The sequence below is a fragment of the Pisolithus orientalis genome (assembly GCF_024613125.1).
Source record: "Pisolithus orientalis strain OTSU chromosome Unknown F5J12scaffold_7, whole genome shotgun sequence".
NCBI classification, from domain to species: Eukaryota; Fungi; Basidiomycota; class Agaricomycetes; order Boletales; family Pisolithaceae; genus Pisolithus; species Pisolithus orientalis.
This window is the reverse complement of record NW_026260788.1, coordinates 226,228-248,084: the sequence shown is the minus strand read 5'-3', so window position 1 is coordinate 248,084 and position 21,857 is coordinate 226,228. Positions and strand designations below refer to the sequence as shown.

General features: G+C 50.8%; 9 protein-coding genes and 1 non-coding gene across 10 annotated transcripts; 5 read left to right on the top strand and 5 right to left on the bottom strand.

Moving 5' to 3' along the window:
- Nucleotides 1-8: 8 nt before the first annotated feature.
- F5J12DRAFT_514159 (Mu homology domain-containing protein) lies at nucleotides 9-1,904 on the bottom strand. The gene is made up of 8 exons (XM_051739801.1): nucleotides 1,656-1,904; nucleotides 1,395-1,593; nucleotides 1,175-1,319; nucleotides 985-1,114; nucleotides 603-907; nucleotides 420-543; nucleotides 213-372; nucleotides 9-155 (listed from the first exon to the last, which is right to left on the bottom strand). Exons 1-8 carry the CDS (start codon nucleotides 1,852-1,854, stop codon nucleotides 104-106), a joined length of 1,314 nt encoding a protein of 437 aa, XP_051602075.1. The 5' UTR covers nucleotides 1,855-1,904; the 3' UTR covers nucleotides 9-103.
- Nucleotides 1,905-1,913: 9 nt separating this feature from the next.
- F5J12DRAFT_513991 (uncharacterized protein) lies at nucleotides 1,914-3,637 on the top strand. Its single transcript, XM_051739800.1, has 7 exons — nucleotides 1,914-2,075; nucleotides 2,130-2,157; nucleotides 2,206-2,312; nucleotides 2,366-2,893; nucleotides 2,947-3,082; nucleotides 3,137-3,235; nucleotides 3,298-3,637. The coding sequence occupies exons 1-7, from the start codon at nucleotides 1,991-1,993 to the stop codon at nucleotides 3,431-3,433; spliced, it is 1,119 nt and encodes a 372-aa protein (XP_051602074.1). The 5' UTR covers nucleotides 1,914-1,990; the 3' UTR covers nucleotides 3,434-3,637.
- Nucleotides 3,638-3,757: 120 nt separating this feature from the next.
- On the bottom strand, nucleotides 3,758-5,259 carry F5J12DRAFT_717479 (uncharacterized protein; the record flags this gene model as incomplete). The annotated part of the gene is made up of 10 exons (XM_051741061.1): nucleotides 3,758-3,828; nucleotides 3,882-3,984; nucleotides 4,039-4,118; nucleotides 4,178-4,309; nucleotides 4,374-4,432; nucleotides 4,493-4,567; nucleotides 4,621-4,835; nucleotides 4,891-4,922; nucleotides 4,973-5,043; nucleotides 5,111-5,259. The coding sequence occupies 10 exons, from the start codon at nucleotides 5,257-5,259 to the stop codon at nucleotides 3,758-3,760; spliced, it is 987 nt and encodes a 328-aa protein (XP_051602073.1).
- Nucleotides 5,260-5,376: 117 nt separating this feature from the next.
- Nucleotides 5,377-6,829, top strand: F5J12DRAFT_890388 (adenine nucleotide alpha hydrolases-like protein; the record flags this gene model as incomplete). The annotated part of the gene is made up of 5 exons (XM_051747404.1): nucleotides 5,377-5,492; nucleotides 5,545-5,585; nucleotides 5,653-6,036; nucleotides 6,134-6,275; nucleotides 6,352-6,829. 5 exons carry the CDS (start codon nucleotides 5,377-5,379, stop codon nucleotides 6,827-6,829), a joined length of 1,161 nt encoding a protein of 386 aa, XP_051602072.1.
- A 535-nt stretch (nucleotides 6,830-7,364) lies between these two features.
- Nucleotides 7,365-8,427, bottom strand: F5J12DRAFT_815386 (uncharacterized protein). Its single transcript, XM_051745023.1, has 5 exons — nucleotides 8,296-8,427; nucleotides 8,090-8,238; nucleotides 7,905-8,019; nucleotides 7,713-7,859; nucleotides 7,365-7,666 (listed from the first exon to the last, which is right to left on the bottom strand). Exons 3-5 carry the CDS (start codon nucleotides 7,932-7,934, stop codon nucleotides 7,388-7,390), a joined length of 456 nt encoding a protein of 151 aa, XP_051602071.1. The 5' UTR covers nucleotides 7,935-8,019; nucleotides 8,090-8,238; nucleotides 8,296-8,427; the 3' UTR covers nucleotides 7,365-7,387.
- Nucleotides 8,428-10,479: 2,052 nt separating this feature from the next.
- Nucleotides 10,480-10,551, bottom strand: F5J12DRAFT_t73. The gene has a single exon. It is a non-coding gene; the product is annotated as a tRNA-Arg (tRNA).
- Nucleotides 10,552-10,636: 85 nt separating this feature from the next.
- F5J12DRAFT_513842 (class II aaRS and biotin synthetase) lies at nucleotides 10,637-13,112 on the top strand. Its single transcript, XM_051739799.1, has 4 exons — nucleotides 10,637-11,801; nucleotides 11,867-12,285; nucleotides 12,355-12,571; nucleotides 12,636-13,112. Exons 1-4 carry the CDS (start codon nucleotides 10,642-10,644, stop codon nucleotides 12,832-12,834), a joined length of 1,995 nt encoding a protein of 664 aa, XP_051602070.1. The 5' UTR covers nucleotides 10,637-10,641; the 3' UTR covers nucleotides 12,835-13,112.
- A 732-nt stretch (nucleotides 13,113-13,844) lies between these two features.
- Nucleotides 13,845-15,543, top strand: F5J12DRAFT_904373 (Metallo-dependent phosphatase; the record flags this gene model as incomplete). The annotated part of the gene is given in 11 exon segments (XM_051748517.1): nucleotides 13,845-13,881; nucleotides 13,901-14,162; nucleotides 14,220-14,251; nucleotides 14,311-14,399; nucleotides 14,454-14,607; nucleotides 14,663-14,704; nucleotides 14,767-14,911; nucleotides 14,965-15,023; nucleotides 15,088-15,213; nucleotides 15,272-15,362; nucleotides 15,393-15,543. 11 exon segments carry the CDS (start codon nucleotides 13,845-13,847, stop codon nucleotides 15,541-15,543), a joined length of 1,188 nt encoding a protein of 395 aa, XP_051602069.1.
- A 200-nt stretch (nucleotides 15,544-15,743) lies between these two features.
- Nucleotides 15,744-19,066, bottom strand: F5J12DRAFT_717672 (ribonuclease H-like domain-containing protein; the record flags this gene model as incomplete). Its single annotated transcript, XM_051741076.1, has 8 exons — nucleotides 15,744-16,081; nucleotides 16,130-16,370; nucleotides 16,423-16,530; nucleotides 16,581-16,666; nucleotides 16,716-17,654; nucleotides 17,707-18,173; nucleotides 18,224-18,715; nucleotides 18,774-19,066. 8 exons carry the CDS (start codon nucleotides 19,064-19,066, stop codon nucleotides 15,744-15,746), a joined length of 2,964 nt encoding a protein of 987 aa, XP_051602068.1.
- An 880-nt stretch (nucleotides 19,067-19,946) lies between these two features.
- F5J12DRAFT_513771 (uncharacterized protein) lies at nucleotides 19,947-21,551 on the top strand. The gene is made up of 3 exons (XM_051739798.1): nucleotides 19,947-20,141; nucleotides 20,199-20,514; nucleotides 20,568-21,551. The coding sequence occupies exons 1-3, from the start codon at nucleotides 19,969-19,971 to the stop codon at nucleotides 21,447-21,449; spliced, it is 1,371 nt and encodes a 456-aa protein (XP_051602067.1). The 5' UTR covers nucleotides 19,947-19,968; the 3' UTR covers nucleotides 21,450-21,551.
- Nucleotides 21,552-21,857: the final 306 nt, after the last annotated feature.

Here is a 21,857-nt window from a genome sequence, read left to right as displayed (position 1 = left end):
TAACGAGATGCGACAAATAATATGACATCGTTAGGTATTATGCAGACATCGACTGACACCCAAATACATCCCACCGTTTATGCATGTAAGTGGCGGTCGCAGTTCACGGCTGCATGACGGGTGGCGGGTTCCCTTTCTCGACCGCCGTACGGAGACTAACGACACGTTGGTTGGTATGATAACAGGCTAGCAGTGCAAAATTTCAAACGCACCTGTAATCATCACCATTCTGTGTGATGTAGCGTACCCAAGGCAACGCTTGGTATCCTGATTTTTCGACGATCTTCAAGTAGCGCACTTGAATGCCGGACACGGTGAAGTAAGGGATTTCAAACTTGACGGTGAGTGGGGCACGTGTTGGGGGTTCCGACTCTAGGTCCACGGTTAGGGCATGGAACAACTAGTGCAGAGAGGCATACCGCTCCTGACGCTCGGTAGCCCAAAGTGTGCGCGCATAATGTAGTCGCGACCACCACCAAGTTGTTTCATTTTCCAGACGAATGCCGACTTGTCTGGTGCATATTGCACGCTTCCCGTTGTAGCCTACAGATTCGGAATGTCTCAACGTCAGTATTTCGATACTTCAGTTTGATCATACTTACCCTGAATTTCGGGCTATCAGCATCATCCGGGACAGGTACCCATATCTCTACGTTATTCGCCGTGCTGCGCCGCTTGAACTGTGCCTTGCACTTGACGACGTACTCGACTCGCGAACCACGGTGGCTTTCAACGGATGCTTCGACCCATATCAGAGGTTTTACAGGCGTCGAGAGTCGATAAGACATTAGTTCGAATTCGCCGTCTGGGGGGATGAAGGAGATGGTGCGATCGCTTTCAAAGCGACTGAGCCGCACACATTGATGGAATTTGACGTCTTCCATTTCGATGGACTTGCCACGGGAAGCTAAGGTACGGTACCAGATCGGTAGGGATTCTCCGAGTCAGAAGTCGTCCCACGAGCGGAAACGAAGAGAGACGTACTGCGACCTGTGCTCTCGAACATGACTTTGTCATTGAGACCAAGTCGTAGTTCTGGCATCCCAGATAGATAGCACTTCATCTTGACGGCACCAAGGATCTCTGAACGGACGACGTTTCCATTCGAATTAACCTACGTACATACATAAACATATTAATGGATATACCAGAGTAAGCGGCCGGCAAGACGTACGAGAAGGTTTACACTTTCGATGACATCCAGGAAGACTTCATTCTTCCTATACCGGATACCTTCCGTTCTCCAGGACACGGCATTGGTAACGGCCATAGGTGGTCGTGCTTGTACCTCGAGTTTGTGCGATTCCTGCGTGATATATCTGCCATTCCAAACAGTCGGTGAACCCCAATTCACGATACCAAAGAAAAGCACACTGCGTATATGGCAGACTCACTCCTGCAAGATCTTGCTTTCCGTTGTCTGAGGATAGCCAAAGTCCATCATCTCGTCCATAAGTTCATATATGATGACGAAGTTGTCTCGTATCGATTCCTCCTCGAGTTCCTTGAAATATTCGATGAGGACTTGCGTGAGTCGGTGTAGGAAAACGATGATCTCGGCGGCATCGCTATTCTGCTTTGAAAGAGCAAGCACTTGACACATCGCATACGTCTGCAAACGGTGTCATTCTCCCGCAACTAGATGCAAGACTCACGGTATAGGTTAGAATGCCTGATGTGCAGGTAGTTGATCCCCTGACTGGAGAAACAAGGTGTGACTTGTTGGCCCTCCTCTTCGATGTCGAGGACCAGAGGCAGGAAACGCTCGATACACGAGGGCTGTACATCGTCTCTGTATGAGCGCTGGATCAGCGGTTTACCTTTGAGGTCGAGTATCGCGATGAGCGAGGCCATTGCGTTGAGCAGCGACGGGGGACACTCTGAGAGAAGAGACTTTCCTAATTGGGATATGTCGCCCCCAACCGCTTATCCCGACAGACAATCGACAGACCCTGCACGTGTCTGATCTCTGCCTGTCCTCCAATCCACCATGTCCGACGCACACTCGCCCTTTGTCAAACTCAACCTCCCCCCGCCAGAGGAGTACAGGAACAGAAAGGTCGCGTTGATCAGTGGTAGGTCCATCCACGATCATTGACTGCGAGCACGCTACCACCTCCGTGTCGCAGGCATCACTGGCCAGGATGGATCCTATCTGTGAGTTATTCCCACTGGCACGCGATAGCAACCAACTAGTTTGTGTAGCACAGAACTCCTCCTTGAAAAGGGCTACGAGGTCCATGGCATCATCCGTCGTTCATCAAGCTTCAACACGAACCGTCTACAACATCTCTACGCCGATCAACACGAACGTGCGCAGTCGTTCCTTTATCACTGCTCCCCCCATCTTACCCGACTAACACAGGCCCCAACAAATTTAAGCTGCATTATGGTGACCTCTCCGACAGCACCAACTTGGTCTACATCCTCGCCCAGGTTCTCCCCACGGAGATATACAACCTTGGTGCTCAGTCTCACGTCAAAGTCTCGTTCGAGATGGCAGAGTACACCGCCGACGTAGATGGTGTCGGCACGTTACGTCTCTTAGATGCCATCCGAACCGTCGGCCTTGAGAAGCACGTGCGCTTCTATCAAGCTTCCACCTCTGAACTGTACGGCAAAGTCGTCGAAACACCTCAGAGTGAGACCACCCCATTCTACCCGCGCAGCCCGTACGGCGTCGCTAAACTTTATGCCTACTGGATCACCGTCAACTACCGCGAGGCATATGGAATGTACGCGTGCAATGGGATCCTGTTCAATCACGAAAGCCCGAGGCGTGGGAGAACCTTCGTCACCAGGAAGATTAGCAGGGCCGTCGCCGATATCAGCCTCGGCAAACAAAACTGTCTGTATCTCGGTAACATCGATGCCCAACGTGATTGGGGTCACGGTAAGGTTTTTACAAGGACGTGTCGCTTCGCAAACTCACAGGGACAAACGCAGCCAAGGACTACGTCGAAGGCATGTGGATGATGCTCCAGCAGCCCGCTCCCGAAGACTTTGTTCTTGCGACGGGCGAAACACACAGCGTTCGCGAGTTCGTCGAAAAGGCATTCGCCGTTGTCGGCGTGACTGTCAAGTACGTCCTTATCTCTTGTTCGTCTTCTACTCACGCATATATTGTCTTTCCTAGGTGGCGTGGGTCTGGCGTGCAAGAGGAAGGTTACAATGCGCAGACGGGTAAAGTCATCGTCAAGGTTGATCCCCAATACTTCCGTCCGGCCGAAGTCGAGTATGTGCCCTATCTCTGTGCTTGAGAGCTGCCTCACTGATTAAACCCACCTTGTACACTAGCCTCCTGCTCGGCGATCCCGCCAAAGCGGAGCGCATCCTAGGGTGGAAACGCAAGATGGACTTTGACTCGCTGGTCCGTCAGATGGTCACAGCCGATCTCCATGCCTCCAAGAGCCTTGTCGAAGATCAGAATTGAATGGAGATCTCTGTTTACTTAGCATTTCCGGACTTGGGACTCCTTTCACGATCTCGAACACTTTTGACCGTGTACCATTTTTGCCAAAAGCATTCGTGAATCGATGCATACCTACCATACAAACGTGTAACCGTTCGTGATGAATATTGCAGAAACGGGTGTTTTCTCTATTATGAACATGCAAGTGGTACGGAAACCGATGAAACAAAAAAAGAGTCCAATCAGATTGTCTACAACGTCGAAACTGCCTCCGGTATCCGTTACATGCCAGCTAGTATACACTGTATAGATTCGGTGAGCTGTGGCGTTCCGTTGTCCAAGCGACTAGTTGGAAGCATGCCCAGTCCTGGCGTTATCATAGTTGTCGAGGAACCAAGCGACGCTTTCTCGCAGGGCTGCAAAAGGCGTTAGGTTGAAAGATAAACGAACGAGCACCGAGGACACCCACCTTCTTTAAACGGCGTGAACTTGAATTCACCGATGAGTTTCATGAGCTTAGCATTCGAAGCGGGCTTGCGGTCTTGACCATTATCATTAGGTTCGTTCTCAAACTGGACAGAATAGTTTGTTAAGAAACTCATATAAGTTAGGCGAATGTGGCACACCTGAGCGCCAAGATCGTATTTCATAACCTCGACGATCGCGTTGGCCACGTCCCTGATGCTAATTTCATCGTTTTCGTCCACTATAATCACGGGTCATGAGCGTCGATCTAGGAAACCTTCCAGATAACGGGCCTAGTACCAGAAAAAATAACAGGTTCTACGTCGTCATACTCCCGCAACTGCCATATGAAGAGTTTGGCCAGATCCCGCGAGTAGATAAATTGTCTCAGAGGAGATCCGTCCCCCATGACCTTGAAAGGGGTTCCGTTTTCTGTTTCAGAGAGCGTCAGAAGATGGGCCCGCGGGATAGAACAGCCAAAAAAAAGTATTTTTACTCTTGGCGAGGTAGCACTTGTGGATAAGAGCAGGAATGACATGGGCATGTCTCAGATTACTATGGAAACTCTACAAATTAAGAGCCAGCCACACAAGAGTGCAATTCGGATGGACTGACAAGTTATCATGAGGTCCAAAGACGTTCGTCGGAATGGCAGAGGTGAAGTTGCAGCCGAATTCCTCCTTGTACGCGCTGTGAGAGCAAATAAGAGGATGTTGTCCAAAGCGAACGCAAACGATACTAACTGGTTCTGGACGTCGACCATGCGTTTGGCGTAGGCATAGCCAAAGTTGCTATCGTGCGGTGGGCCAAGATGGACCTTCTCTTCGGTCAGGGGGTAGTCGATCTTGTCAGGGAAGACGCAGGTAGAAAGACAGGATATGACTTTCTGAACCTTCTTGATGCGAGCCGTGTGCAGAACGTTGTCATTGATCAACATGTTGTCTCGAAGGAACGTTGCCTGTGAAATGTCATCTTATCGGTTGTGTCTGAGAACATGGATACACGATACTGACTTTGCGCTCTCTGTTCGCAAAGAGACCACCGACTGATTATGTTTTCAATCAGATAGGTTGGGAACCGAACTTGGCGACATACCGAGCGCTGCCAAGTGAATGACATGGGTAGGCTGGTACTTTTCGAACAGTTCCAACGCCTGTTTGGGATCTCTAGCGTGGGGTGGGGGGTAGAATAAGATGCCACCGAGTCTCTAGTATTTGGGAGGGCCGTACGTACCTGAGATCAGCGTCCCGAGAACTGGCAAAGATCCACTTTTCGCCAGGGCGTTTTGCGAAGCGCGAGCCTTGTGGTTCGTTTTCGATGACATATTCAATGGCCTTGCCGACGAGACCCGTTCCACCGGTCACCAAGATAACAGCAGACATTTAGGCAGACTTGTATAATCTCAAGAGGGGCTGAGGCTGAGACCGTGCGTAAATCGACTCGGGGTTTCCCACCGACGGGTGGTGTGGGTGTGCTCCTAAAGTCATACCATCAACACCATGGACAGACAGAAGATGGCCGGGGACGTCTATGATCTCGCCCAATCACAGGATCCCATTGGCGCGCTGGTCAAGGAGTCGCTGGACGTTATCGAACATATTCTGGCTACCTACGGGTGAGTTTGAATTTCTCCACGTCAGACTTAAGTGTGAACTCTTCACTCCTAGGCCGGAACGGATATCGTTGAGCTTCAATGGAGGAAAGGATTGTGGGTGTCTCATCGTACACATGCTCAGCTCGCTATTTCGTGACCTTTTTTTTCTTTCTTCACACAGGCACTGTGCTCCTACATCTTTATGTCGCTGCTCTCGCTCGCTGTCACCCAAACACTCAGTCCATCGCCGCCGTTTACATTCCCATTCCCTCACCCTTCCATGAACTAGAGGGTTTCATCGCACAGGCTGCCAAGGCCTACGGTCTGGACCTCTTCACCTGCGTTCCTCCTTCGGGCATTCCCTTGCCAGTCGAGAGCGTTACACCACCAATAACGACACCTGGTACACAGCATGATTATCTAGGGAACAGTGGCACACTAAATCTTCCCGTCGGAGAAAGTCGGGGAGGTGAAGGAATGAGGCGCGCGTTGGAACTGTACAAGTCACGATTTCCACACATTCAGGCAATATTGATTGGGACACGGCGAACAGATCCGCATGGGGGTAAGTAATTTTAATCAAAACTTCATTCCGGGGTTGCATTTTCGTTGCGGGGTGGCAACGTTCATAACTCTCTTATTTTGTTTGTTTTTTTCACCAGCAACGCTCACCCATCGGAACATGTGCGATCCCGGTTGGCCGTCGTTTGAGCGCATCAATCCGATCATCAACTGGGCGTATTCTGATGTTTGGACATTCCTTAAAAAGCTGCAAGTGCCTTACTGCGCGTTGTATGATCAAGGGTGGGTGGTTTGCGATCACTATCCGTATATCTTGGGTCGCGGCGCAGCTTATATTCTAATTCGTTGCAACAACTAGGTACACCTCTCTTGGTTCGACGTTCGACACGTTCCCTAATCCTACACTACGTATCCCCCCGTCTTCCGATGCTTCCGATTTCTTCCCCACTTCTTATGTTGTCGTCGCCGATAACCCAAATGCAACGTGCCAAGCTGAAAAGACTCCTGTATCGTCCCGAATATCGCTCCTGGAAGACCAAGACTTCGGAGCGTTTACCATCGTGGCTAGCAACCCGGATGGCATATGTGTCCCTGAGCCCAATACAGATCCAGAAGCTTCTTTCCATCTTCGAAGTTCGTCGGCAGAAGGCGGTTACGGTCCCCTTCGCATGATCGCTGCAGACCCAAACACTATGTGCACCCTCGAGTGTGCGGGCCCGGACGAGAATAAGTCATTCGACGCACGGATATCGACGTCCTCGCGATACAGACCAGCGTATGAGTTGACAGATGGCAGTCTCGAGCGGGCTGGTAGGTTCCAGGGGGGGCATTCGTGACGATGGTTCCTTGACACTTGTCAATCTTGCTATTCTATCCATCCCCTCGTCGTATTTCTAGGATAGATAAGATTTGTGATTTTTTTAAACGTCGATTATTTGTATTCCTTGTATCATGAATAGGTGTAACCAATCAGTAGGGAGATGGTAACTAGATCCTAGTCAAGGTACGGTTGGAATGTCCTTATCAATCCTTACAAGTGGGACACAGCTCGCAGCAGAAATGACTTCTACAATTAGTTCACTGACGTCAATCCTCGGATGCCATGAGGTCCAGGTAGAAAATAAGCGGCGGTCAGTGATGGAGCTCTAGTTCTGGACAGTATGGACTGGTGATCTGGAGTCATTCCATGTGCTGGTGACCTTTTGTTCCTACTTGTTACCGAGGGAATTGGATTGTCGGTGCCCACTGGCCGGTTCCCAGCAGGGTACTATATACTTGTCCAGCATGGTGTAAGTCACCGGACCATGAATCGGAAGTCAACTACCTTTTATTGACTTAGTACTATTTACATGGCAAGGTTTGCCAGCAACCTTGCCATGTAAGTAGTACTAAGTCTATTCCAAATTGCTGAAGGCAGTGCCAGGACTCCCAACCATGAAACACGAGAATGGGTATGAGGACGAAAAATGCCAGAATGGAAACACAAGTAAAACGAAAATGGATATGCGGCTAGCTAGCCATGCGAAGCTGGCGAGTCCGGCAACGAAGAGTACGCCGCTGTAACAATGAGGTAGGTCAAACGAAGTAAGGGCAGTGGCTTTGTGTACATATCCAACCTGGCCGCTGAGACTGGATATGAAAATAATAATGTCTTGACTGATATTGCCTGTTCTCTGTCCCAGTTTGGTCGAAGTACGCCGACGACTGGCGAGAACTTACAGGGAGTGGCACCAATCCAAGTTCGGCAACGACGACGCTACTGAATGCAACTACCGTTCCCGCCCATACAAGCCTATCTGAGATGGCAGGTAAGTATCTGTCTTTGATGGCACCAGTCGCGACAAAGGCGATCCCAGCAAGAACAATCTGCTACATTGTAAGTCATGAATATGCTATCAAGGACTCACTTACTAGTGTCCTGTATCCAGTATCAATCACCATGGGATGATCACCACTGGCTGGCCCAGACTCGCCTGCAGTCCCAGTGGCCCCTGCGGTCCTGGTAGCCCAGGTGGTCCCTGCGGTCCTGGTGGTGGGGGTAGGACCAGTAAAAAGGAAATTAGGGATTTGCTTGTACGGCTTCAGGGATGGCGCACTCAGAAGAGACTGCTAATCCAGCAGTGGGGAAAAGGATGAATATTTGTGGCCATCAATATTCATCCTTTTCCCTACCCTTGCGAGGAGGGATGGTGGTCGTAACACGCTTCGAGAGCTTTGACGCCGCCCTGCGAGCATTTTCTGCAGACTGTGAAGTGGCAGGCATGATGGCTCGAAGGGAAAATGGACTCGGGTTGTGCATTACCAGTTCTTGGGGGGGCCAAGCTTTTAAACCCCACTTTTCCTTCTCTCACTGTTTTCGGGTCGTCACGACTGCAACACAGTTTATGAAGTCAAGTGAATCTGGAGCAGCACAGATGCCCTGCCGCACTACGAGGGAACCCCGTCGTACCCAGCCACGATCGGAGATCCGTGCTACATACACATACACATATACAAACAAACAAATTTTCAGGGGCTTACCCGCCAAAAACCCGTACCCTCCATACCCGTGACCGAAATACCGCGGTGCGCGACGGGGAATAGTCAATGTTGACGATCCCTCGGAGTCTGTCGACATGCTTGGTATCAATGTATTTAGTGCACGAAACACTATTACAGATTAATCGATTATGGTTGACACGCGAAGTTGGAGATGGGGCTTTGGGCGAGGCCGAGAGAAGGGGGATTGGCCGACAGGGCTGAACACGGTTGCATGTTCCAAAACTCACATGGTCAGCAGTACGTCCATCCATAAACTTTGTGAGCTCATGACCACTGGCATGATCACTGCTTTCAGATTTCTCCACCTGGAATCGCCCATTCAATGGAAGTTGACTCGACACCTGAATTTCCAAGGCCTGGTGTGAAGGGGTACCATTTTATTACAATATCGCTGGTTAGGGAGATCGTCATCGTCATGGCCTCAGATCCGTCGTCCGACACGGCAGAGTCACTTGGAGCCTTCATATCGCGCCAGCGAACTCTTCTCTCCCTCGAACGTGAAGCCGGGATCGAACGCACGTCTCTATTACTCACAAATTGCAACCCGCGACTTCCTGAGCAGAAGGGGCTTGCGTTGGGTAATTTGGGTGTAGTCTCCGCAGGCATAAGGACTCTCGTTTCCTAATTGATGCCGTACTCGATAAGGAAATGTCTCTTATCGCACGTAGCGTCCATCTCGCGTTGACTCCTTGTCCTCATTGATGCCCTGGCCTTCACCCCGGGTTCTGTGCGTCCGCTTTTCTTTGCCTTGAAGCGACACTGAGTCATGCCCTAATTACAGCCATACCAACCGTACCAAATGGAGGGAATCATACGTCGGCATTCACGGAAGCCTGCCAGCACCATCCAGGCCCACGAGGCGTGTATCGACGTGTCGAAGGCGCTAGCTGCCGTCGGTATGTGCGTGTTAACAGACGAAGCGTTCCTATCCAAAGTAAGTCTGCCTAGGTAACTGGATGTGTTTATGAGGTTCTCACACCTCGTAGGCCAATTCAGCATTCGAGGAAGCCAAAGGAGCAAGAAGGTGATTCAACAAAAAGAATGATTGTGCAAGAAGACTGGAAGAAACGTCGCGTACCGACAAATTTGTATGATTAATTGACACGACCTTGGATCGGACGTGAATGGAAGTTCGGATTCGCCAACGCACTAGTCCCGCTTATCTTTTCGACATGCCTTGGCAACTTTGGAATTGCATTCTTCTAAAGTTTGTCGCCTACTGTTCTTGGAAGGCGTTGAACGGAAACTGCAAGACAAACGTCTTCGACTCTGACCAGGACCGCCAGATGGCTGCGAGACAAAATAGGATTCGTCGTTAAATTCGCGATGTTCAGTGGAGAACTTACTGTATGAGATGATTCCCCTCTGCTTCAAGTTTCTCGTGTCACCCCACCACGGGTTCTATGCACACATGCGGCCGTGAATATCCAAGCCAAATGTCCGGTCGCTGAGCACTCACGTATGTTTTAGCTGAAACGAGAAGAACATGGTCAATACGTGACCCTCGAGAACAAGGCAAAAGAACCCACGTCCTGGCATTCCATCAGAGCGAATTAGAGTGGGCCGCATGTTGGGCTACAGAAAGATCTACGATACGGACGTTCAATGCAAAGGCTTCCAGTTGAACGCTGTCTTGTCTGATGTCTTCCGTTGCCAAACAATGTACAAACACATCAGACCTTCTCCACCTTTGTCGGCTGTCCTCCTAATCAACGAGTGTCCATGCGAGCGGTGTTCCTCAGTCCGTTCTTCGTAGGAATATGGGCTAGGGCTCGAGATGTGCTTTCTCGTGGCGTTGTGGATGCTTGATGTCTTTTTCCCCCGTGCCCACGGATTTATGATCATGCTGCATGCTGATACCAGCTAATACTCGGCTAAATTTTTGAGCGGTCCCATTACCAGAAGTAAAATAACCCAAAAAGTGAGCCGTGGTGAAGTACCCAAGTACCGCCGATGGGGATCGAACCCACAACCTTTGCCTTAGGAAGGCAACGCACTACCATTGTGCTACGACGGCTCGACAGTCTTTTGTCCGGCGATGCTATCTGAGTGATGAATTACCTAGATAAGATTAGACAAGCTATATTTCTCCTCGTAGTCGTCAACGATGGACGTGCTCATCCATCCCAGCACACATCCAACAGCGGACACAGTAGCACAGTCTCTGACTTCCCTCCTCACCCCTCACTACCTCCCACAGCTCATCTCATCCGCAGCCCTCGCATCTCCAGCTTATCCTTGGCACTCCACGTGTGCTCTCCTGGTCCTTCTCGGTCCACCCGCTGATCACACAGCAGTCCGCAAATACATTGAGACCGGCGGGAGAGTGCTCGCTTTGGGGGCGGGGACAAAGCAGTCCCATGGAATATTCGGCGCTCATGATTCACTGCACGCACTCTCCGGCGGTGGAGTGCTCGGACTTGGAACCGATACTAGCGTCTTTCGTTTGACCGAAGGGTTGACGTCGTTCCATATCGATTTTCCAACGCAGACCCCTTCACAAGCTACCATTGATATCGATGCGACACAGATTCACGTATCTCGTATACCTTTGGCAAAGATCGACGTCGACGCCAGCAAGGTAAACGTTCTTGCCCGTTTCTCCAACGACAACTCGCTTGCCGGCGTGTCGTCCCAAAGCGGTCACATCGCAATTTGGTCATGCGCACCATCCCTACACGAGAAACTTGTCCATGCAACCTTCGCGGCCTTGGGTTTGCGCTTTGGTGCTCCATCGTACGATCGACAGTCATCGGCTACGCACATCCTTCCACAATTACTCCTTGCGAGCCCAACTAATTGGAAAGCCCGGGACCTCGTCCTACAGTCCCTGTTTCCTGGGCGAGATATCCATGATGCATTCGCTTCCCTTGGCTTTCAACCCGATGACGGTAAAGCGCCACGCCAGCTTGACGAGCTGTCCGATAAGATGCGTTTCTCCGACGCAAACGATTCATTCCATTTTCATCCCGTCAGTGAATTTTCGTCGACAGGGGGCTCGGACCATCCGATACTCCAGCTCCTTCCGCAGTCGGCAACCAGTTCCACGGAGGAAGTGAAGGATGTCATCCTCCCAAAGCAGCCCCTTACCCTTGGGCAGGAGCAGCTTTATACTCCCTTGTTCTCACCGTCTACCTTTTTCTCTGCACTCGACCAGTTCCGTGTTCGAGATAACAGTGCTCACACGGATGCCTCCTCTTCCTGGAAAATGGGAGACGTGCTTATGTATGGTGAGGTTGTCACTAGCACACAAAGCTTGCTAGACAAGTGAGTTACCTTCTGGCATTCACCGGCGACCGATACCTGCTCAAATTTTCTTTACTACTTCCAAGGAACCCAAAATTCCTCCGCGCTCTCCCGTCTCCCATCCTTTCCTTTGCATCGAAGCAAACCGCTGGACGAGGGAGGGGTGCAAATGCATGGGTATCACCAGAGGGATGCATACTAATGTCCCTCCTCACTCGTGTACCCCTCAAGAGCACCGGACCAGGCGCACTTCCCGCTCGCTCGATTCGAGCCTCCAACCTAATATTTGTTCAGTACCTCTTTGCGATCGCGGTAGCCGAAGCATGTGATGTCCTCGACCCATCCGGTCGATGGGCTGACAAAATCAAACTCAAATGGCCCAACGACATATACGGCGAGTTCCCCGCCGCCCAAAAAGATCCGGGTAAGAAGTATGAATGGAAGAAGCTCGGTGGGATACTGGTCAATTTGCATTTTGAGGGAGGGATGGTAGATATCATCATCGGTAAGAGTTCCCAGACACGACCTCACCCGAGTAGCGACTTATGCTTTGTATGGTTTTCGTTGTTGGAAGGTTGCGGGCTGAATGTCCTGAACGAACTCCCCATCGCCTCTCTGGCACAATTGGGGGCTCTCGGAAGCGATACTCAGGCCTCGTCTAATCCCCGCATTGAACGAGTCGCCGCAGCCATACTAGCCAGTTTTGAACGTATATGGGAATCGTTTCTCGACGACGAAGAACGCGGGTTCGAACCTTTCCTCGATCGCTACACTTCAAGATGGCTACATTCGTACGTTGTGTTTTTGCGAAGTTGATACCTTGTGCGCACATGCTCAAATTGTCCTGCCCCCCAGGAATCAAATCGTCACGCTGACCACGACCACACCACATACTACCGTGCGTATCGAGGGTATCACCACGGATTATGGACTCTTGCGAACGGTACCGCTGAGTGGCGGCCGTGCATCCGGAAGTAGTCACTACATCGATTTACAGCCAGACGGTAATAGCTTCGATATGATGAAGGGGTTGATAAAGGTGAAAGGGACGTAGTGATTACGAAGCTGCTGTAGGGGTCAGAGTGACATGAGGTTTGGTGTAACATGACATCTAAAAAAATCTGGGTCCTTGTATTCGGTTTTAGAGAGCACATAAACAGTGGACGGCGTGTACATGAACTGGCGTGTATTGAGATATCGAGTTCACAGATGAGACTGTAAGGAATACTTAAGGGTATGAAGAACATATCCCTGCCGTAGGCCTTAGCGTCCCTCGTGAGTCATAGTCGACGTCTGCCTTGGAATTGCCGCTGCAGCCCTAACCATATGATGCAGCAGATACTTCCATCAATTCATGCACTGGCAGCTTTATCAACATAATGTGCCAAGGAAACCAAGCTTACCACCTTTGTTGTGCTGATCAATCATACAGATGTAACTGAGAGCATTGGTTAGCACAACAAGATTGGCTTTTCATAAACCCAGCCAATCCCGTTGCGCTAACCACCACTGTCAGCTATGTGGGCCTGAAGGTCTTCTGGGACCTAGGTGCCGTCTCGAGGTCTGGAAGCACCAATAGAGCCACGTCGAAGAGCCTTCGTGGGTTGGGGATGCTCAACCTCTTGGGAGGGGCCCAAGTCAGTCACCTCACGAATGGCTACCGCCTCTGTTGCTCACAGTTGCGGATTGAAGGTGGTAGAGATAGAACCATCTCGGAGAAAAGAAATAAAGACACGTTTACTGTAACGCCGCACCCCCGTTACTTTTATACGCCACAGTTATGCTGTGCACGAAACAGAACTCTGATAACAGACGCAGGATCATGCTGCGCACACAAACCGATAACAATCGGAAATGAAAGGACACACTTTTAAGGAACGTTGCATATTCATTGTGTCAAGGGTCCTGGACAAAAAGCTCTATCATTGTCAATTCCTTGAGGAACGTCATGTGACACACCACATTGCACTGTCACGTCCTTTTCACACAGGTGTAATAGCTCGAAACGCTTTGTAGAGTGTCGGGTGCCAGTCTGAACCTCCCGGAACTGATGTTGTGGAACTCATGTACCCTACTCGTGGCATCCAAGTTCCTGTTGCGTGTACGAGCCCTGCCTGTAGCTTCAGTCACCCTCGATGAGCTTCCTACGTTCGCCAGCCTCACCGCACAATCAGTGGGCAAGTCCTCCATAACTGATTGGATACTTGACCCCTACCCTGACAAACCTCGTGTCGTGTTCGGGAAAGATGGGTCGTTCAAATTAACGGTCTTCGCCGACATTCATTATGGCGAGAACCCTTGGGATTGGTGGGGCCCTGAGCAAGATGTTAACACGAGTCAATTGATGAGAACCATGCTGGCGATGGAGCGACCTGATTATGTGTAGTAGTCTGGTGTCTGCGGGCAGCAGCACATGAACTGATACATCCATATCAACAGGATCATCAACGGGGACCTCATTACAGGGGAAAGTATGTTGCCCCATATGTGCGTGACCTTCGAGAACAAATCACATACTTGCCTTTACCAGACACATTTCGAGAGAATTCCACCACCCTTATCGATACCATCGTACAATCTTTGGATGATGCCAAAGTCCCTTTCTCCTCGACGTATGGGGTAGGTCCTATTCCAACCTATCCACATCACACTGTTCAACGGTCCGATTCAAAGAACCATGATAACCAGGTCAACATTACCCATATTGAAGAAATAGCACGAGAAACGTCCATAACTCCCTTCAGTTTTACCCGTCGTTCGCCACCTGGTGTCGGTGGGGTTGGTGGACCAGGTAACTATTGGGTACCTGTCTATGAAAAACAGACAGGTAAGCCAACTTGCCATCCTCATCTTGAACCGCCAGAAGTCGATTGTCGCTGCAGATATCTCTCCCGTTCTGGTCCTGTGGTTTTTTGACTCACGAGGTACTACTCAGGGTGTTCATAAGGCTTACCACACTGTGATTCTAACTTTCTTCATTGATCAGGGGGTGTTCACACGAATGGCACCGCAATGCCAGATTGGGTGGACGAATCCGTGGCTGGTTGGATTGCTGATGAGACCGAAGCTATGAATGTCGCCTGGGGACCTCCTGAGTCAAGGAGTGCACTTGCGTTCGTTCATATACCCCCGTGAGTGAATGTACCACGATGTAGGGCAGTATTCGTGAAACGAGTGAGGGTAGCCATTCAATCCGAGCTGTGCAGGAAACGTTAAATAGCACTATCAACCCTGGTCTCAACGGTAAGCCAACTGTCACGGGAACGGCTCCAGTTGCTGTGGACTAGCCCTAACGACTGTGTGCAAGCGGACGAGTTAGGACAAGGTTCGACGCAAGCGACCAGCAATCCTGCATCTGCAGGCAATGATCAGCCATTCTGGGATGCACTCAATACGCATGTCAAAAACCTACGAGTGGTAATATCCGGTCACGGTGCGTTTGCTGAGGCAGGTGTGGTCAAATTGGACTCATAATCCTCGGAATTTCTCAGACCACGGGGATGAATGGTGTGCACGAGAGCCAGCCTACGATGTCATCTTCTGTTTTAGCAAGCACTCTCGGGTGAGCATCTTGTTGTCCAGGTAGGACATACTTAACCACGCCTCATATAGATACGGTGGCTACAGTGAGGAAGGTTGGGGCAGAGGGGTCCGTTCTTTGGTCTTTCGTTCTTCCCTTCCCAGTGATGAAATTGACACTTATATCTTGCTGGAGGATGGCACGGTGAGAGCTAAGGTCTTGCTAAATGGTGAATACAGATAGAAGTGTTCTAACCACGCAACACAATCACACTGATTCACACGTAAAAGAAAGCTGCATTGAAGTTACATGAGTGGCAAGATAAGCGTATTAATACAACAGCAAGTATGATCTGGTACAAGAGAACCTAACTCGGGTAGCACAAAAATCGGATGGGAGATACCTACTATACAAATGAGGCGCCTAGATGATCCAGAGATCGGTTAAAGATAGAACATGGTGTTCCTAATAGCTTCATGCACGCCTTTGTGCCATAGGCTCTGGGCTTCCTTCATGACGTCCTCCTCGGAACCACTGCCACTGGCCGTCGTTCCCTCCCCGGCGATGCCATGCAGCAATTTGCGCAAGTAGCACCGACCACGCTCGCACGCGATATCGGCGTAATACGCCGGTGAAACCAAACTAACAGCCTTTGTTGCGCGAGAAAACATGTAGCTCAGAGCATGGGTCAGTCCTTGAATTTGATCGGCATTGAACCCGTTCTCGTCGTGAACGACATAGTAGTGAGTGGGACGCGTGGTACCTTGCAAACCACCATGCGCTTTACAGGGGGTGAGCTAAGAACGAACACAACGAGCAATACACCTACCTTGCAAGAAGAAATCAAAGTGATATACGGCGGTCACGCCACGGTCGACAACGGTTCCGGGACGCGGATTTCCATCACCCGCAGCAGTACTCTCCTCCGTAGGGTAGAAACGTGTATGATGCCGCTTGCCGCAGATAACGATAGTGAGCGTGGGCCGGTATGGTTGCTTGGGCGCGTCAAACTTCCGGAAAGCCTTCAAGATCTCGGGATATTCTTCCTCTCGTACGATGTTAAATTGTCCCTGCAAACATTATCATTATGACACAGCGAAAAAGACGGAAATAAGGTTATACTTCAGAGACCCCATCACGATATACCAGGACTCGGGTTGGCAGCTTTTTGTTGCGGTTTTTGAATATTTCGAGACGACTGATCATCATATCCTTGAGCTTCGTGATCATCTGACGGCCATGTCTATCAGACTTCTTCAACATAAAAAAAAAACCCTTACTTCTTTCTTCGTCTCCTGTATTTCAAGACAGGCAGGGTACTGCGCATATTGATTATCAATACTGGCAACGACTGCGGCAATAGACGCTGGAGATACTGTAAGCCCCAAGAACCATTGAGCAAGCAATGTACACACGGGTTCCTTTGGCACTTCCGGGGCCAGGGTGCGTAACGTCCATACCGACTATCATGGTCGGCGCGGCACCAAGCCATCTAACGCTGCCAGGGTCGTTCAAATTGTGGTTAACGCCACCCAGCTTCATATTGAACTTGAGTGCCACATTTGCGTAATACTGCAGACTTTGCTTTTTGATCTTAGAGGAATGTACGCACACCGTGGCGACCCCAAGGAAGACATCGCAAAGATGTTTAAGACCCTCGTATACCGCTCTGTCGCCATCGGCAAGCATCACCATGATAATGGTGGGTTTCACCTTCGTAGTGCGTAGGGCTTGGCGAATGCTATCGATAGCTTTCTTGCGCATGGGGTCACTATTTTCTTTAGCAGGAAGATGGGCCTCGAGGTAGGTGGGCTCTCCACCCAGCCTCATTCCACTGGTAGCGCACATATTACGGAAACCGGCCACCACGTCGCGCAGCTCCGGATCATTGGCTCCTGCGAACTCGTCTCTTGGTTTCCCGTCCTTTATGACCAAGACAGCCATCTTCTCAAGGGTAGCGCCAGTGGCGAACTTGATCCCTCTAAGGTTCCACGACGCCTTGTCATCTATGGCAGGAGAGTTGTTTTGGGAGTACTTGATTGCAGGTCTCGAGAGGATGCGACCAGGGACAACTGCCATCTCCCGCCCAACCCCCACTCCAAAAGCTTGCAGAACGGCTCCGGACGACTGAAAGCCAAGGCGATCAAGACCTTGGTTAATAATAGCCTCACCATTGACATTGGGGGGTTGGCAGGCCGTGGTTATCATGTTCGCGGTGTGCTGGTCTGAGAGCTTTCCGCGAAAGGGCTGATCCGGTAGTATGGTGCAAACTTCAGGGGGCAGAAGAATTGCCTTGTCTTTACCACCAACATTGATGAGCGGCATTTCGGGGCGCTGCAGTGATATGTTGTATTCTTCAAGACACTGCTGTCAGCCAAAGCGGAATGTGCATGGTCATCGACTCACTTCGCCTGAAATATTGTTCTACGGTAACTTCCGTTCCAAATTCCTCTGCCCGGAATCTGTATTGCTTTGCATTGAAATGTGAGACGTCCTTGATGGTCCTTCGGTGCCCAAGGTGGGTAGTCTTCACCCTCACCCCCTTGCAAAAAGCGTTCATCCGGGCCCCAAAGGTAGCGTTACGGAACTCAATCATGGCATCTGCCAAGTTCTGAGCTACATAGAATGCCGTGGTACAAACATTGACGTTGACCATGAGCTGATGATGCGCAGGGCGGACGGAGAAGTAGAACCCCTTGAGGGCTTCTAAGCCGCCGCCAAGTGAGACGGGCACTGCAGCATCGCGGAAAAAGTACTTGTTCCGCCCGACCACAACACCTGTTCCTCCAGGACTGGACGCCATAATTACGTTCAGGGCTGAAATAACAGGCAGTATGTCGAAATTGCGGTACTGGGGATCACCTTGGATGTACCTAGCGTCGCATAAAAGTGGTACAGACGACCCAAGACAAATGAAACATACCTCGTAACGCAGCTCGTATCGATTTCCTGGATGAATTTTATTGTTAATGTGTATTCCTTGCCACCGGTCGCAGGTGGGCCTTGTTCATCCTCATCATAGTAAGCAACCTTGATTGTCAACGGCTGAGGGAGCCTCTTGGCGGCAATTAGTTTGGCACTGTTGTCATGTGCCACCTGCCCAGAAAGGCCAGCCTGTCGCCACGCGGGCGTTCGTTCAGCAAGTTGGTAAATTCGGCGCTTCACGCGGCGCGGCGACGTTCCAGCAGCGGGGGCAATTGCAACGTCGTATTCATACAACGGACCTTTGGGGATACGAACAGGAAAGAAGTTCGCACGGAGTTTGATTTCATTGCCCGCAGTCCCAAAGTCAGGGCGCAAGGGCATTTCGTCAGGGTCTGGTCTTCCTTGCGTGCGGAAGGACGACACGAGTGTCTTGTCTGAATTGTTAGCAATCCGGTCGTCTACATTTGCGGGTCGACCCGCCAGGAACACGCTATGGTAGACAGCGCTTTAGACGGCCAAGCAACCACAATAATGCATATACCACTTACCCTCCGCGAGCACGGAATGGTCTACCCCTTCCACCAAACCCTCTAGGACCACCTCTGCCAGAATCAGAAAAACCGCGCCCTCTGTACGACTCAGGAGATCCTCGACCGCCTCCTGGCCCTCCAGGGGATCCTCGACCGCCGCCTGGCCCTCCAGGGGAGCCTCGACCGCCGCCTGACCCTCCAGGGAATCCCCGACCGCCGCCTGGCCCTCCAGGGGCGCCTCGACCACCTCTTGGCCCTCCAGAAGGGCCTCGGGTGCCTCTTCCACGGTAACCGCCCCTGTTGTCGCTCATAATCGTGTATTGCGGATGAATGTCTGTGTAAGGGAAAAAAAGACGAGGGTTTCAAAACCTCGTGAACTCCTTGCTTTTATTCGTCACCCACATGCTGTGCGTGCCTTCTTGGCCACACCGCGCCGCGGTGCCGGTTCTCGGGCCGGTGACCTTATCTTATCTGGTGTGGAATATTCATACTGTCGAATCTCGTCAGACATCCCCAACGGTGCTAGCTGGTCATTAGTTTTCCAAATTGTGACAAATCTATACAGCTGCAAGGGTCAGAATGCATGCACTACCGATGCAGAATGCCCGTTCTTCTGTACACTGCGCTCGATGGCGTGCATTATGACCTTTCCAGCTGTATTGACTCTAAATGACCTTAACTTGCCTGCTTGACTCATCCTCAGTCCTACAACTACACCTTGCAGCACAATCCAGGAAATTCCCCTGCCCAAGAAGACCTGTTGGACAGCGGAAAATGGCAAGGTGGTCATTATGGTGGCAAGTCCCAAGTATCAGGGTGGAGCATGCGACACTCTCGAGTTGGTCGCGGATAGTGCGGGAATGGTAATATTAATGCAGTTGTAACTCACACGATGCCCAAAAGGAGCCGATAGAACCTAACGGGGAGAAGCGCTGAGAAATGGGCACTGTATTAAGGCTGTCGGCGAAACGCACAACTACAAACAAAATGCCAGTTGTCGTGAAACGCGTGGGCACGTTCAGCGCACGGACGTTCCAGTGGTCCGCCTCGAAAAAAAAAAAGACAGTAAAAAGGAGGGGCAGAAAAATGTGATTTTTCGATTACTCAACACTTTCCCACACACATATTTTGTCGCGTGGCATGGCGCGCACGTGACCGTGCAGACGCGACGGGGATTAATTGAACAACGTTCTGCTAGGCAAGGGCAGCGGTCATGGCGACAGTTATCTATCATCGCCAACTCAGGTCACTCTGCACCTCCCAGGAAACACTCGAACACGCAAAATCCATTCTCAACCTCGCATCAGTTAGGACGGGCCGCGGAACCGGCTTCGTAGTCAACGCGGCTGCACTGCCTGCAGTCGCTGCTTATCTTGCATCTGAGCAGTACGTGCCACGTTCCCTTTCCGCAAAACTGACTGGTTGAAGCCGGAAATAATGTAGATTGAATGCAAATGAGGTCTCCCTCCAGAGCGCAGCGACAGCCGCATGTGTCAAGCCTCGCGTCTTCGAAGACATGCTCAAGACCGTACGCACAGCTCTCCAGCTAGATGACGACAGAGACGGACAGCGTGCTTCTGGTGAAGATGTTACCTACCAGGGTCTGATCGTGTCTCATAGACTGTACCCTCCACAAGAAGCTGTTCGGTGGATGGAACAAGCAGAGGGCACGTTGCCACAGGTAGAAATGATGAAGAAACGGTACGGTTTGCATATGATGACGTGTGCGATATTCTTCTGGGTGTATAATTTGATGGGGGTCAGTCTTGGTCGCTGTTCTTGGAGGGTAATGGCCACTGAAAAACTTTGTAGAACACGATGGCAGAGAAAACGTTCTGTGTGGACTACGAGTTGAAGCCGATCAAGTTCAAGAACATCTTGAAAGGTCTAGACGAGCACTGTGGAACTGTAGCAGATGTCATTCGATCTGCACTCCCTAAAATCCAGGCTTCTCGCTCTACCACTCCAGCCAGCGCTTCTTCCAAGTTACCTCAGATCGCACCGTTTCAGCTACTGGGTTTGTCACCGCAGAAATCAAAATCACCTACCAAATCGGCGATGAAGGGGACAGAACGGGAACGGGAGTTGATGGTATCGAGGGCAACCTCCCAGAAACGAACTGTCGCGTTTTGTCAGCCCTTGCTTGACCGAGAAGATCATATGGGCGAGCCTGAAACACCGACGAAAAGGCGCAGGATCGAATCGCCCGCCAAATCATGCCTCAGACGCGAACTGACAATGTCGCCTGTCGCCGATGAAGATGCCAGCCTGGCTGCGTTTCAGGCAGCGCTCGCGGGTTCAACACCTGCCCAGTCACGACCCTCTAGCCCGAGAAACCCTCCTGCATTCCCTTCGCCTCGCGCTCGTGGCACGCGGACAGATACCGCTGAACAACCATCGACACCCCGACGATCACACAGGCTACAAGCATCGCATTCGGATAATGCCTCACCAACACGATCAACCACATCTGCAGTCGTGGCTAAGACTCCTTTCCCTTCGGCACATCTTCCCCCTGCCCAACCTTCCACTCACCCTCACAAGCGTTTCTGCCCCATCTTCGTCGACCAGCAACAGTGGGTCGCAAAGGATCCGAAGATAGCGAGGATGTGGGCAGACGCAGTGGCACATCGGACTCGGATGGTTGATTTATACGGAGATCCATTGGAGAACTATCGACCTACCGTCCCGTGATTCTACCGCTAGCTTGCATGTTTTCATCGATACTGTAACTTGTCTGTGCGTACCTATTCACCTTCTCATATACAGACTTATATCGCTCACTGAGGTATTTATCATTTAGCAAAAAATGTATGTATAATCCGGATATTGTATGGAAGTTTAGTTACGATCATCAAACCAATCCACGCATGGTAGCGTGTGCTGACAAAGGCCAGTCCAAGTTGATTGAAGCAATAAAGATACTATAGTGTTTGCTACGGCGAAGAAATAACCGCGACTCATTCCCTTAGTTTCGTGGTTCTAATACTGTTATCAGCTTTCCCTTTGCAGACAGGACCGTTGTGACCTGGAGGAAGGGGATTGGGCGTGGTGAAGAGCCAAAGGGACGGGGTAAGGGAATCAGGTCGGGCTGCTGGATAA

Coding starts and splice junctions, on each gene's coding strand:
- F5J12DRAFT_514159 (XM_051739801.1), bottom strand. CDS start 1,854: ATGGCCTCGCTCATCGCGATACTCGACCTCAAAGGTAAACCGCTGATC. Junction 1,115..1,174: donor TCGAAAGTGTAAACCTTCTC/GTACGTCTTGCC, acceptor GTATGTACGTAG/GTTAATTCGAATGGAAACGT. Junction 373..419: donor GCTACCGAGCGTCAGGAGCG/GTATGCCTCTCT, acceptor CCGTGGACCTAG/AGTCGGAACCCCCAACACGT.
- F5J12DRAFT_513771 (XM_051739798.1), top strand. CDS start 19,969: ATGGCGACAGTTATCTATCATCGCCAACTCAGGTCACTCTGCACCTCC. Junction 20,142..20,198: donor GCTTATCTTGCATCTGAGCA/GTACGTGCCACG, acceptor GAAATAATGTAG/ATTGAATGCAAATGAGGTCT. Junction 20,515..20,567: donor GGGTGTATAATTTGATGGGG/GTCAGTCTTGGT, acceptor AAAACTTTGTAG/AACACGATGGCAGAGAAAAC.
- F5J12DRAFT_513991 (XM_051739800.1), top strand. CDS start 1,991: ATGTCCGACGCACACTCGCCCTTTGTCAAACTCAACCTCCCCCCGCCA. Junction 2,158..2,205: donor GGCCAGGATGGATCCTATCT/GTGAGTTATTCC, acceptor TAGTTTGTGTAG/CACAGAACTCCTCCTTGAAA. Junction 2,894..2,946: donor CCAACGTGATTGGGGTCACG/GTAAGGTTTTTA, acceptor GGACAAACGCAG/CCAAGGACTACGTCGAAGGC.
- F5J12DRAFT_513842 (XM_051739799.1), top strand. CDS start 10,642: ATGGACGTGCTCATCCATCCCAGCACACATCCAACAGCGGACACAGTA. Junction 11,802..11,866: donor ACACAAAGCTTGCTAGACAA/GTGAGTTACCTT, acceptor ACTACTTCCAAG/GAACCCAAAATTCCTCCGCG. Junction 12,572..12,635: donor ACTTCAAGATGGCTACATTC/GTACGTTGTGTT, acceptor CCTGCCCCCCAG/GAATCAAATCGTCACGCTGA.
- F5J12DRAFT_815386 (XM_051745023.1), bottom strand. CDS start 7,934: ATGGTGATTGATACTGGATACAGGACACTA. Junction 7,860..7,904: donor ATACTGGATACAGGACACTA/GTAAGTGAGTCC, acceptor ACAATGTAGCAG/ATTGTTCTTGCTGGGATCGC. Junction 7,667..7,712: donor TTGGATTGGTGCCACTCCCT/GTAAGTTCTCGC, acceptor AAACTGGGACAG/AGAACAGGCAATATCAGTCA.